We start from the raw sequence: 15,173 nt of genomic DNA, 5'->3' as shown, positions 1-15,173 counted from the left end.
TCTGCCTTGGTATTTACAGGAACTCTAATCATCCTTTATAAATTTTCTGCAACAGACAAAACATCTTAAATCAGAGAAATCATTAAGATTATGAGCACTCCTTTGTATTTGCAAGGGAGGTTTTCTTCTCCAACGCTCCAGACAGCTATGGGTCTCTAGGCTTTCAGGAACAGCCAAAAGTGGATTGCACTCTTTCCAAAATAAGTCTTTTTTTATCAACCCAATTGTCATTACTTTCCAAAAAGAGGATAGAATCAGAAAACCTAAAGGCAATTAGGTACCCCTTTAGAAAGGTAGCCAGGAATCATCCCTAGGTTATCCTCATGAGAAATTACACTTGCCTGCCTTTCTTCTGTCATCAGATAACATGAAACAGCTTTCACAGAACCATTAGTGTTAGAGAAGAAAAGATAGCAGTTTATCTTAGTCTCCTTCTCTGACAGCAACAGACTCTTCCCTCAAATTTCCTATGGTACGTTCAGAGTAAAATTCCAGCCGTGCCTAGGGCAGAGAACAGCATAGTGGTGCTCAATTAATGAGAAATAAAGACCTAAGCTATACTCTGCACTGGAAGATTAGTTTGTTTTTCCAATTAGATTTTTATTTATCTCTGTATTTCCTTCCTTTTCCTACAGCTTTACCTCTCAAAGCATCTGAAAGCATCTATGTGCCTAGAACACAAAGGATTTCCACACCTTCCTAGTCCACAATGTGCTCGTTTCTTTGCAGGTGCTTCCTGAAATGCAACTGCAGTTTTGCCTGTCTTACTTCTAGATGGTTTCTCCTGACCACAAATCATACAGACAGTCTACATCAGAAAAAAAAATACACTTCTGCATCTCCTTTCTGTTACTTTTCCTCTCGCATGTCTCCAACCAACAGCAGGTTGGAGAAACATCTGTTTTATGTCCAACCTTTGCCATACAAGTTGACAGTAGACTACAAAAAAAGTTCAATTATTTAGGTATTTTCTATGCAAAAGTCAGATAATTGTTATTGTAGTTAACTTCATTAGTAGCAATGTGAATATGGAGACAAACAGAAAACAAGGCACACGTGGTAATCAAAAGTCAGATTAAAGCATGGGTAGGCAAACTGAGTAGCTAAGACAGGTAACAGTAGTGATGGAGACATGAAGTTCAGCAATCCCAGATCACCTGGGACTCCAGCTACACATGGTAGGTTATTAATTCCCAGAAAAATCCAGGCCCTATAGGGCCCTTATAAACTCTTAACCAAGTAGTGCTAACTTACAGCTAGCATAAACACATCCCTTTAACCAGACCTGTATGTACAATCTAGACATGGACTAATGTCACCCAAAGTAAGATTTGGCCAAAAACAAACCCTCAACTACAAGTATATCTGCATTTCTCTCTTCAGCCCCCAGAAAAGAGCCCCTGCAAAGTGGGGGGATTTACTACATCACCAACACGACTTGTCATTCATGGTAGATAGTGACAACACTTCAAATAAACAACACACAACTTGGAGTCCCAGAACATGTGTCTCAGTTTTGAGCACTGATTCTGCAAAGCGGATGAAAGGAAATGGGTGGTAGCATCTCCCCATCGTCACTGGGGATATTAACTGTGCACATCTGTGACATGACTTCTCTCCATCTGCAAGCTCTTGAAAACATCTCTGCCTCTCATAAACAGAATTCACTTATTTTTAGAAGTTCCTCACAGTTACATCAGCTAGTCTTTGAAATGAAAGCCAAAGCAAAATGAGATGAAAAATGAGTGATGATTCAAAAAGCATTAAGTGATCAACCATGACAAAGTGTCACCTGCCCTAAATGCATTCTATTTTCTGTCACCTGAAGGACAAGGCTCTCGTTTCCGAGTCGTGAAGCCATGTATTTTCCCTGTTGAGGAATTGTGACCTCAGTCTGTGTGCAACCAATGACTTACGTTATTATTATTCTGATTGAGCGTGTGTTTGCTACATACCAAATGTCACCAATTTCTCCTTTTAATGCTGCTGATCTGAAGGGCATTCCTGCCCCTTTCCAGCCATGTCTGTGCTGCCTCTAAACTGCTGCAGTCGTGTTTGAATGTCGCCAGCGAGAGCAGCTCTCTGTCAGGAATGACTTAGTGATAGATGTCCCATGGAGCGGAGGAACAAACCGGGGATGACCTCTCAAGGTCTCCCTTTCAGGATCTGTGGGGGGGATTTGATGGTTCTATGGCAGGCTGCATTTTAGTTAAATGGTATTTTTTTTTCTTTAGGCAAACTATCACCTATGGAAAAATCTGTATACTCACTAAGTGTCATTTTTGTTGTTCTGTTTCCCTGTATTATATTGTCCATCTCAGACATTTTCTATCACGCAGTAACCCTGACCTCTGACTCAAAAACTGGTTAGATGTGAGCATATCTAATTCCATCATTAAAATCACTGTGAATAGCCACACATAAAACCAGATAGATGATTTAGTAAGTTGCTGAATGACTATCCCAATACCCATCAGGTCTAAATGTTCCCTGAGAGCCCAAACCCCCAGACACTTCAGTGTATGTTCTAAAATAAACACAGCTATTAATACACAAGTAAAGGACAGAAACATCCATGCCCATGTAAACAGCTGCACCCCTGCAGAATCAGACCCCATCTTCAAGACCTCCTCCACCTGCATTTGAGACACGCTAACAGATTCATGCAAACAAACCTACTCCATAAAGCTATTTATTTATCTTTCCAGGTAACACAACTGTCAAGTGCCACTTTAATGAACTTATCCAAGTTTAGTATTAAAATACTGTCAAGCCCCAGGTGGATGTCATCACTAAACAGGCGCAGATTCTCTGGGGATAAGCCTGCACAGGCACTTCACACTCATCATCCCTTGCAGGGGATTCTTTCTGGAGCCATGTAAAGTTTGTAACTTATTAATACTGTAAACTACCACTTGACTTTTAGTTTTCATTACAAAACTGCTTTTTAACAACATATACGACAGCCTTAGGGCAAACCTCTCTCTTGGATGCACACAAACTTTGCTAGAATCACTACGGGCTATGCAGGCATAGCTTCAAAGGCAGATTTGGGACCTATAACTTTAATTCATCCACCAAATGGAGCTCCAAAATCCATTAAGGAAAAATAACTAGTAACCATCTGTCTTTATTCATCAGGCTGAAAGCAGTTAATCAAACCTAGTGGACATTTTTACTTTCTTCTTTCTCTCTCAACAGCTTTGAACACAGATGCAGCCCTTCCATAATTAAGCTGAGCACAGTAGCTCTCAGACAGATTAATTCTGGAGAGATTGTCAAAAATGTCAGATGGCATACAGGTTCTGTGTCTTGTCTCTGGGGTTTCTGGGCTTTTTATATTTATTTATATTTTTTATGTATATGGGCTGATTCAGGGCACAATTATTAAAGGTAACAGCTATCTACAGCCTATGCTTTTAACTCATCACAATGACAGCAGTGTTAGGAGCACTTATTCTCTAGGAAAAGGTGTATTTTTCTCTCTCTGAGATGCAAGTCAGGATACCACCTCCACAGTGAGCAAATGTCTCTGGGAATCGTACTGAAACACGAGATGCAAATGGCCACCAGAAGGCAGCTACTCTCGCTCACTGCAGAACCACATTTTGATCAGTAACTGAAGGGCAAACATTTTTATAAACTCATTGACAGCGTTCTGCATCAACCTAAAGATGTTCCAAGTTACAGGAGTAATGAAATGGAATATAATTAGACAGTTCATGCCTAACAACTATTCCAGACACAGGCTTTTAGGAAAGTTCTCAGATAAATGATATAGCTTGTCTTGACTTCAAAAGGATACACATGAGAATCCAAGGTGGCTCTTAGGTCCCGATTACTATTAATAATGAGTTCACATGTGTTTTCAATTTCTCTTTTTCTGAGTTCTAACATTTTAAATCTGAAGGCATCTCTACTTCTTAAGGATTTTATATTACTTGTTAAATATTCCAGTTTTTCAATTTAACTCTACAATCAAATTTATGGACTGAAACCAGGATTTAAGAGTAAGAGACTACGAGCAATTTTTGCTTCCTTTAAACTGGGTTTTTATTTTATGTTTAAATAAAGTAAAAGCTTATGTCAAATCTATCTTTGTGATGTTAAAAGTAGTTTTTCAATGTCATATAAAAGTTTAAAAGTTCTTACCTCTATAACTGTCCATAAAGAGGAGTTGATCACTATTACTTTTGGTTAAACAATGCAGTTTGAAAGTGAGTTGAACAAAATACGGTGAGACTGTCCCAGAGAAAACCATTCAGTGACTCTGGAAACGAGACAGACAGTGAGCTTTCAAAGTAGTCACGAAAATATGGACCACAGGAAGCACAGACAGAAACCAGCGGAAATTGGCCAAACTTCATGACTCGAATTCAAAAGATATTTAAAAAATTAGACAAGTCTAAACCATGCAACTTGTTTGAACACTTAGCTGTATATGCTTAGCTGCATGTGGTTAATTGCTGATAACTGGTTTGTCTATCAGTCTTCTGTCCCCACAGTTACATTCAAAATGGCAAATGGAAACCAGACACCCAACTATACCTGGAAAAGCGAACAAGAATTAAATAGCCTTAGTATCTCTCAATCTAGGACTCGACAGCAAAAAATAGAAAGGGAAGAAGTATTTTGAAGAAAAACTATGCTGGCATGATCTCACTCCTTTCCCTCAGGAATATTTGAGCACTCAAATGCTTGAAGAGGTAAGGTAAAAGTATTGTTCTCACTGTACACAGAAATGAACTGAGGTAAAGAGAGGCTATCTTCTGATTAGTCAAAGAATCATAGAGGAAATCTCTTGTATCAGGGCCCTCAGTCCTGGATCCTGCTGCTTGAATATGCTGTTAGCAGCAATCAACTTGATAGGAAGTGCTCTTTAAGTACAAGTAAGCTAAAGACCATCAAATAACATTTTATAGACACGGTAACACAGTTCAAAGGACAGAAGAGAATTATGCTGTAAAGGCTTACACAGAATTCCTCTGCAGAGAAACATGAGAGAGAAAGTAGGAAGATGTCTAGATGAAAAAAATAAGTGGCCAGGAGAGACCGAATTGCAGGTTCATCAGAATAAGGTGTTAGTATCTCTCTGCTGAATCAGAGATAAGTGCAGAGATAGAGATATACGTATGTAAACAGATAGAAACAAGCAAAAAATCCAATTGCTTTTACAAAGAAGGCCAAGGGAAAAAGTTATTACTGAGCCAAGGGAATTATGCCAAAGGCCCAAATAAAAATTGTTATTGTACAAAGATACTGCCCATGGGCAATTGCCAACGATGACACACCTGCCCTCACTGGTGTGAGTCACAGAAGGGTTTTCTGCACACAAGACATCCCTCTTTGCCTGTTTACTTTTTGTAACGTTATCATCCCCACTTGGTTGACATCTGCTATTGTAAACCAAATTTCAGAGTTGATAAATCCATGCATGACTACTCAAAATAAGTTAATTAAATTTTTAAAACTGCAGGAGTCTAAAAATTCAAAATGTGAAGCTCTCCCTACTTACTCTTTTGGTTTTGAAGGCACAATGTGTTTGGACTTGAATCAACTTGCCATTAGAACAAGTCTCAAATCCCAGATTTGAGGTTTGTGCCAGACTCAGGCACAAACTGTATCGACCTGTACAAATGGGGACACATTCAACAAATGATCCATTAAAGTCCAAGTTTACAGTAACTCAAGACAGGATATTAAGTGGAGAATACAAAGATTTGTAATGAAAAGGTGAGAAGTGGCAGCATTTATTTTCATCTGTTCTTTTGAACACTTCTACATACTTGAATGTTGTGATGTTATAAAAGGGATTCTTTGTAATCTCTAAAGTCCCTAAAATGCCAGAGAACATGTAAAACTTTTATAAAATCAGTACTTGCAGTACAGGAACATGAAGACTTTAAAGGTTTGTATTTGGTACCTTACATGCAACAGTACAGTTCAACTACTATTGATGAGTGAATTGATTAAGCAAGTCATTTTCCTCTGTATCATTTTATTGAGCTGGTGTATAAAGAATGCCTTAGGTATAAATTCTGCCTTTTTATGTAACTTGAAGATTACGTATTGGACTTGTGAAACTTTCATTATACAAGAAATTCAGTTACTAGAACATGTCGTTCTTCTAAGCCATTTAGAAAAACACTTCCGTTTATACAGCTTGTCCATAATGCATTTGATGTTTGATTCTTCCATGTTCCTAGGATGAAGGAAGAATTAAGTTGGTGTATGTCCTGGAATTAATCCAGCATTTTCAATGGCACAAATTCTGTTTCCATGGGATAGACACTCTCTGAAAGATAAAGAAGCAGCACTTCAAATGTAAAGCTCAGTCAGAATTCTTTCATTGCAAGAATTGAACAAAGATCATATACTTGAATCCCTCAGTTATTCAGATCTTGGTTCTTCCTCAAAAGTCGCAAAAACTCAAAAGTAGTTATAACCAGATGCTGTGCCCACAAATTCTGGTAAGTGGAACAAAAATTAGGAGCAAGAACAGCTGGTAGTAAATTACCTGAAGTTTCAGCACACTCACAGTCCCAGCTGAGTACTCCTTGCTTTGAGTATGTTCTTTGTGTTATCAGTGCAGGACAAAATGTGTCCAAATAAGGCTTTTGACTGGAAGATAAATGCACGTTATAATGTCACGGTAGAACCCCAGACAGCAACTAACCTCAGTACAAATCCACAACATAACCTCATGCTAGCTACTAGGAAGAAAAATAACCATCCCAACCAAAAGTAGCACATGTAACTATCTCAGCTTTGTAATTTTGCCCTCTTGTAGAGTTGGGAGATTTATTTTGTTTTGTCCGTTTCTTCAGCCTTCAGAATTTTGGGTTCCAAGCCAATCCATTTCAAAGGAAAACTCAGGTTTCTGTCAGAAACACGTGACCTGAAATAGCTGAGAATTAAGTCACACATCAGGCCATGATAAAATGCTTCTGAATTCTACCATCATTAGTTTTGTGGAACAGAATTAATAGCAGGACAGACACCTAAAAACACCGTGTTATTGGAAATACCGAGATGCCGTCATGTGAACCTTATAGAGGTTGCATCTTTTTTTGAGGCTGTTTTCCTCTACTTACATGTTCAAACTCTTACCTCTGCAAAATTATGTACTTTTGGCAACGTTTTCAAGGTAATTACAGAACTAAAATGGATAGTACCAGTTTTAAGCCAGTGTCTGTTCCATTTTCTTGCTGTTTTAAGTGCCTGAAAATGGAAGACCACTGCCTAGACCTTGAACACAGTATCATTAATATGAAAGCAGCAGCAATGTGAAGATGGATAACTTTCATTTCCCCCTCAGCAAATACAGCTTCCACTGAGGAACTCACAGATATGCTACAACAAACTCAGGGTCTTTAGTGTTCTCGCTGACACACCTCTCCTCATCCTCACTACTAGTACCTGCAGACTTCCTACAGACAGAAAATTATCACCGCTTCTAATTTTCAACATTACCATTCTCTCTGTTTCCATTCACAACATAGATGCTATTTTCACCTTTTTAGTACTGCTCTAAACAATTAGGTTTATATGCTTTGGTGAGACCATTAATGTGGTTGGGTTTTGTCTTGAACAAAGTCAAGAATAAAGTCTTGTTCTCTTCTCCCATTGTTCAACGAAAAAAATGCACAGCAAAGTAATAACAAAAAGAAATCCATCAAGCAATAGAAAAACAGTAGACTAAGGCTTATTTCCCCAGATGAAATATTGCCCTGCTTCCTCAGATAGTACCGTTGGCACGCTTTGTATTTTGACAACAAAAATAATATTACTAGCTAAGTATTTTAACTTGCAAAGGGAACCAGATGAACTAACACACTAAGAAAGAATAATTAATGATTTCATCGCTCATTCTTCCTAACTTGCATTGTTCACTACAGCTGCTTATTTAGCTCTGTTTAGTTGCTGATTTAAGGATTTCTTTGCAGCCTATTTCAAGTTCATTGCAACTTAGGTTGTGAGAGATAACTCCCCACTTACACTGCAAATGCTTCTGTTCTGAAACATATTGCCCTAGTGAGCAATTGCACAACACAATGAGTTCTCTTCAAGTGACTGTAGCATAGTCTGATTTTCTGCATGTTGGGATATATGCAAGGAGTGCTCTGCAATACCTGGTTCTTTCAAGAGAAAATTGGTAGCAGAGCCCAGCTTTACATGATTTTTTTTAAAAAAGAAATAATCCCAGGACAAACATTCCATTACATATAAAGTGAAATGGAAGTCCCTTTATTTGATGGCAATGCAGAAATTACGATGCTTTCAGAAAGTCCATAAAGTCTTAGGAAAAGGAGGATTTTGTAGGAAACAAACGAACGTGAGCGAAAGGGTTGTGCAAAACCATGAGAGATCTGAGAGTGTTTTAACCTCAAATCTGTCAATGGAAAATGAGGACAATATTTACCCACATCTTTGACAGATGTCACCATTTTGAAGGAATAAATCTTCCTTACTAGTCTTTGAAGCCAAAAATGACTATTTACTATAATGAGTGATAAGATTGATGGTAGCTTAAGAGCAGATACTTTACAGTATCTTAACTACAGCTTTATTACATTCATAATATTTACTCAAATTATGAGATAATCTGAAACAATCATCAGGTAGAAAGCAAGAAAAGGCAGAATGGAGAAGGGTCTCAGACCCTAAACTGTCCTGCATGGATATATCACAAAGGCCAGAGGACAAAAAGTCACCCTGAGGTTAACAACTGCCTATCCAAATACAAAGATTTACCCACACAACCACATAAATGCAAAGTCAGTAACATTCAGATAGTACAAAGCTCTGTAACTTATAAGGAGAAAATGGTCAAACATTCCCGTCTTGGAGATATTAAATACCAAAACGCTCCTTAGGCTGAAACTGCTTTGTGCTGGGGATTCCAGTGGGCAACATCCAGCATTTCCTTCCATCCTCAACTATTCTACAGTTCTAAGATATTTCATTCAAACACAATCTGATCAGAAGGCAGACATTAACAGTCATAGTCTACTGTGAGACCTCAGAGATCAAACATTTGGTGTTAACAGATGTCAAGGAAAATTCAGGACTGTTTCATACTTTCCAAATGATTAAATACTTGGGAAATTTTTCTTAAAGTCAAATGAGGTTGAGGTATTATGTATCAATCCAAAAGGCATCTAGAGTGCTACAGAATTGTTATATTTAGCATTTAGGAATACATAAGGGATTTGTTTGCTTCTGAGATAGATTTCTCATATTTCTGTGAACACACCAGCGATTGTATATCTGCATGGCATTTAAAGGGCTGCTTCAAGGTTGCCTCAAACCCAGTCTTCTGCTCATACAGACTAGAGAAAGGAAAATTGGCCTGGATGGCCTCCAAATGTCTGCACATCTACATGGATGCAGTAGTTTGGCATAGTACAGCACAAGCTCCTTGCTTGAGATTGCTATTTAAGAGTCACAGAGGTCCACCAGCATGAAATCATGGCTAAAAAAAAAAATCCTTTAATGTTCACAGAGTTCTTTTTAGAATCTGCTTCATTTTAGTTTTTGCCAAGTAGCAATCAAAATAAAACACAGCATACTGCATTGACTTCTGTCAAGGTTTTACAAAACACAGACTTGTGGGTTTTAAGTAGTTTCAACACTGAGTCCACATTTTGTGTTCTTTCAAACATTCCCCAAGTGACTCACACTTCTGCAAAAGAAAAAGGGAAAATAACACAAAATAGACTTTGGTATGTTAATTCTTCATTGTTTTCTTCTTACAGTGCTCTCTCCCAGACAGTTTGCAATGGATGGTTGATGCTTAACTCAGGAGCAAATTGCTGCAGTCAGTCAGCACTCTGTCTGTTTGCCCACTGCCCAGGACATTTCATCCTCTACATAGTCACAGCAGACTTCTGTTAGCATGTTCCATGGTACAGACTTGTGATAGATGCACCAGGATGTGGGACAGCCATGCTCGAGATGCTGCCAGTGCACAGCTCTCCCAGACATGGTGGGTTATTGAAAGGTAGCCGTGGTCTTTTCATACTGTTCAGCAGTGAGGGCAGAAACTCCCTTGTCCACCTGAAACTTGAGTCTAAAGTGCTCTTTAGCCACTGGGCCACTCTCTCAAACGTCAATCACAGAATCATTTAGATGGGAAAAGAACTTTAAGATCATGGAGTCCAACTGTGACCCTAATGCTGCCAAGTCCAATCAGACTAATCTGCTTGTTTAACCAAAGTTTCGTCAATTTCTACTGCAGAACCTCTGCTGTCATTTCCCTTTTGGAAACAGGAACTAACCCCTAGTGTATTTCCCTTTCGGATTCCACCAGTACACTGCACTGAACCACAGCCACACCAACGGGAAGGGCACACAGTCCCAAGTGCTTTCCTCTTTTTCGACTCATCTCTCACCAAGCAGTTCTGAGGCTCCAGTGTTCTCCCATCTCACGTCCTCTTGGAGATGGCACCTGCTCAGAGATTGCACATCAAAATTTGTAGCACCCTAGCTCTCTGCAAAGCCTCACGCCCCATGGCTGATACACACTGAGGGGAGAAAGTACAAAGACATTGCACCGCTGGAAAGGGCTCAGATCTGGAGGACCACAGGTGGTTCACCACTTTTAAGTGCCTCATGCTGTAAGCCAAGCGATCGAGCGTGGCTGGAAAAGGGACAAGCAGCATCTTCCGAGCACACAAATGGACATAAGACACCAAACTCCAGCGAACCAACGCTACCCGGGCAGAGTTCCACCTCTGCCCAGCTCCTCCTCTCCCTCCCCACGCCCGCCGCCGCCATCTTGGCGCGCCTCCGCCCCACACGCTCATTTCCCGTGAGGCGCCGCGGCGGCGGCACGGAGCGGCGGCCGGCACAGGCGGCGGCGGAGCAGGTACGGCCGGGCAGCGCCGAGCCACGGCCCCTTCCCGCCCACGGCGGCTCCGCAGCGCGGCCCGAGCACCCCGCACCTCAGCCCGAGCGATGGGGCCGGGCTGAGAGGGCCCGATGCTGCCGGTCGGTGTCCAGGGAGGAGCCGCAGACCGAGGGGGCCGAAGACTTGCCCCGGTTTTCTTAACGACAGCTAGACGTTTGCTTTTTATTCTTAGCAATTATAATTTCTCTGACTGCACGCTCTCCTTTGAGGAACACGAAGGCAGAAAGGGGCTCTGCCTTGCCTAGCAGGTTGTGGAAGGGCGGGCTTCACTTCAAACATGAAAGAGGGCTGTGAATATCTGAGTGTGTAGTGATACTAAAAACTCAGATTGGTTTATAATGTGCGTTTTTACAATGTGTTTTATAGGTCAGTTGCCTTAAAATAATGCCAAAGACGATGGAACCAGAAAATCCTGCCAAGCAAACAGTCCTTGTTACTGGAGGAGGTGGTTATTTTGGCTTCCGGTTAGTACAGAGAATAGTTACTACATACAAGAATAAATGTAATAGATTGCTGATGATGAGGCAACAAGATCTGTCTGAGAAAGAGAAAAACCTGGGCCTGAGACCCATCCCTACCCATCTCCTGATTCATCTTAGGTTTCACACAAATACATTATTCCATTTTTAAGTGTTTTAAGCAAATAGAGTACTCTGTCTCAGCAGATACATAGCTGACTTGTGTTTGGTTTACTCCTCCACTGACTCCCCCTTTAAGCACTTACAGACACAAAGGTGGAGAGGAATACCAGATTTATGCTTTGTGTGGATGCCTGTTTTTATACCTGTGACACATAGGCAAAGTACTCAGCTTAGAGACATCTCACTCATTCCTCTTCCGCATACATTTCAAACACAATGGCAAAGAAGCAGCTGTTGTCTTGACAGAACTGAGATGGCACAATAAGGTAAAACCATTAAGAGTTCTTTAAAATAAGTAAATCTGGCTACAGGCTTACATCTGAAAGGTTTGGCATGGCTGAGCTCCAGGGGACAGAAGCAGAGAAATAGCTGTTGTTTCCCAAAAAGCTGCTGAGAGCACTTCAGTTATCCCTGATTGGTATTTTCCTTTACAGCAGTCCTGCCTCTTTCTTTTTCCTGGTTTATTTTCTCCCAAGTACTGATGGAGCCTAAGAAATTAGTTCAGTACCTGACACTTGAATCTTTCTCATAGATGGCTGAATATTTAAAAGACTCCCACCAGAAAAAACAGAGTATTGAAATAGTTAATAGACTTTTCTTACCTCCAGGTGAAGTGTCTCATCCATCATTATGCTATGTATTACTAACACACAGTTTCTATCATGTTTTAGTTTAGGTTGTGCCATGTATCAAAAGGGAGTTGATGTGATTCTCTTTGATGTCATGAAACCACTTCAAACCGTGCCAGAGGGAATAAAGTTCACGCAAGGGGATGTCTGTTGCCTGTCTGATGTGGAAGAAGCTCTTAGAGATGTAATCTGCGTATTCCATATCGCTTCCTATGGAATGTCTGGCAGGGAGCAACTGAACCGAAAACTTATAGAAGACGTTAATGTGAAAGGAACAGAAAATGTCATCCGAGCCTGCAAGAGCACAGGAGTGTCAAGTCTGGTTTATACAAGTACATATAATGTGATATTTGGAGGCCAGATTATAGAAAATGGGGACGAATCTCTGCCTTATCTACCTCTCCACCTTCACCCTGATCACTACTCCCGGACCAAATCTTTAGCTGAAATGAAGGTGCTGGAGGCAAATGGTGCTGAGCTTGGACATGGAAAAGGTGTATTAAGGACTTGTGCTCTCCGGCCAGCAGGTATCTATGGGCCTGGAGAACAAAGACATCTTCCAAGAATAGTTAGTTACATTGAAAGGGGACTGTTCAAATTTGTATATGGAGATCCTCTGAGTTTAGTGGAATTTGTGCATGTTGACAATCTAGTTCAGGCTCATATCCTTGCCTCTGAGGCCCTCAAAGCCAACAAACAACACATAGCTGCAGGCCAAGCCTATTTTATTTCAGATGGCAGGCCTGTAAATAACTTTGAGTTCTTCCGGCCGTTAGTGGAAGGTTTGGGTTACAAGTTCCCGACTTGTCGCCTTCCTCTCTCCCTGGTCTATTTTTTTGCATTCCTTACTGAAATGGTTCATTTTCTTGTAGGACACGTTTATAATTTCCAGCCTCTCCTCACTCGCACAGAGGTTTACAAAACTGGTGTCACACATTATTTTAGTATGGAGAAGGCCAGGAGGGAGCTGGGCTACGAGCCTCAGCAATACAGCCTGAATGAAGTGGTTGAGTGGTTTAAATCTCAGGGCTGTGGACTAAAGCCAAGAAAGTATACCATGATGCATCTTCTTAGGGATGGAGGATTGCTCTTGCTGCTGATTGCCGTGGTGTTCTCATGGTTTCCGTCTGCAGTTACATTTTCACTCTGAAAGATCAAACACTGAGGACGGAGAACAGGATTTAGTTACATTCCCTGAATTCTCCTGGTTATGATAGACAGGTAACAAGAGGAAAAGAAAACCTAACAAAATACACATTTGTGTCATTCGGGCAAAGATCTTTTAACAGTTTTATCCCTGAGGAACAGAGTAAAAAGGGGTGAATTTTATACATAGTGCCTCTTCAAAGTAAAACTGATCAAATCACTAACAGATAAAAGGTCAATATTACTGCAAAGAGCATTTTATTTTCAGGTACAACAGCACGCTAAGGTGAATGGAACAAATGTCCTTAGACTGACCCTTCTCCCTCTCTGATGGGATTATACTCTTCTCTGCCTTTTATTCCTAAAGAGTTTGTGCTACATGATCCAGAGTAAAATAAACTTACTCTTTGATCCCATTCCAAAACCAAATTCTGCTCACCAGCTTGGATATATATATGCCTGACCAAGATTAACTGATAAACTTGTAGACAATAAATGCTTTTAAAAAAATGACTCCATTCTGGTGTGCTTTTCTGAGTGAATGTAAGTTACAGCAAAGTGCTTGAAGCAGCACAGATTAGTAGATTTTTTTTCTAACAGTAAAATATGCCTGTTTAAAATGAATGAGCTAGCAACAGTGCATCCATAAATAAGACCTATGATTTTTCCCGGCATTATTGAATGGTTAAACAAATAATCCATCAAAGGCATTTGGTAAGTGATTACATTCATGTCACACTGTTTATAAAACATTTTTAGCCTTTAATAATATTTCTTTAATACCTGACACCATTTGAATAAACTTCACTTTTGCAGTAGGATGATAAACACTTAATACAGTGAAACTCAGAACTTTGTGGAGTTTTAAGAATAGAAAATAAGACCTTGCTAAGGACAGATCACTCCTGTCTCCAGCATCTCTCTCATCTCTGTCACTTTGATATAGGGAGACCTACTGAGAAACTTCACATTAAAATATTAAATCACAGTTGTTTTCCTTCAACCCAGCAGCATTGCAATTCCAGTACTTCTTGGTAAGAGGACAGTCCTACAAGTTCACACTTCTTTGAACTTTGGTCATTCCATTGTAATAGCTGAAACTAGACTGATCTTAAATTAGTTTTGTGTAAGTTCCAGCTGCTTCAGCTCTGTTGAGCTCTACTGTGATTTGAATGGAGAAGTGATGTAGTCGCATTGCTGAAGGATTCTCAGAGAACAAAAATGGCTAAATAGAGAAAGCAAGCTAGGAGCCCACTGGCACCAGTGTTTAGGAGATGGAGATTTTGTAGTGAATGCTGCCTGAAGACAGCACTCTGTTGGGAATACTGTCTTCTTTCCCTGAGAAGTTTACCTTTTTAAAAACTATGTATATATAGCACTATTGATAACTAGATTGTTGGTTTGCTTGAAATCTGACTTTTCCCCTCTTCCATTCCCCTTCCAGTACATACACCATCAGAGAAAATAAGTTTCATACCTGGCTCATGGGACAGCTCAAGAAGGAACTCAAACGTTTTGTTTTCCTTTAATAGCAAACACATGGAGGGGGCCTGGGCAGAGGTGTTTGTGGAGTAGGAGTGTTGCACTCCTCTCTAAAGAGCTCATGTGCCTCCAACAGCGTGCTGATGGCAGAAGGGGTGCTTTCCAGAAGTCATTAATATCCATCACCACAGTCTGCAGAAAGAAGAAACTTGCTTTTCAAGAAAAGAGAAAAAAGACAGCTGTGACCTCATGAAAACACGAGACTGCTGTTCTCTTTCCAACAGGCCGTTTCTTCAAGTGAAAACCACGTGGTTATTTTTCCCTATGATTTCTCTGGGTTTGACACAGTGTTATCAGAAACAG

General features: G+C 40.2%; 1 protein-coding gene across 1 annotated transcript; it reads left to right on the top strand.

Annotated features, from left to right (window-relative positions):
• Positions 1-10,822: 10,822 nt before the first annotated feature.
• On the top strand, positions 10,823-13,813 carry SDR42E1 (short chain dehydrogenase/reductase family 42E, member 1). The gene is made up of 3 exons (XM_062007552.1): positions 10,823-10,870; positions 11,279-11,376; positions 12,225-13,813. The coding sequence occupies exons 2-3, from the start codon at positions 11,297-11,299 to the stop codon at positions 13,330-13,332; spliced, it is 1,188 nt and encodes a 395-aa protein (XP_061863536.1). The 5' UTR covers positions 10,823-10,870; positions 11,279-11,296; the 3' UTR covers positions 13,333-13,813.
• Positions 13,814-15,173: the final 1,360 nt, after the last annotated feature.

This window comes from Colius striatus, chromosome 14, assembly GCF_028858725.1.
Source record: "Colius striatus isolate bColStr4 chromosome 14, bColStr4.1.hap1, whole genome shotgun sequence".
Taxonomy (NCBI): Eukaryota; Metazoa; Chordata; class Aves; order Coliiformes; family Coliidae; genus Colius; species Colius striatus.
This window is presented reverse-complemented; position numbering and strand designations above follow the sequence as displayed.

Excerpts from the sequence above, each read along its gene's own strand:
- SDR42E1 (XM_062007552.1), top strand. The coding sequence starts at position 11,297 with ATGCCAAAGACGATGGAACCAGAAAATCCTGCCAAGCAAACAGTCCTT. Across the intron at positions 11,377-12,224 it reads GGTGGTTATTTTGGCTTCCG|TTTAGGTTGTGCCATGTATC; the intron begins GTTAGTACAGAG and ends ATCATGTTTTAG.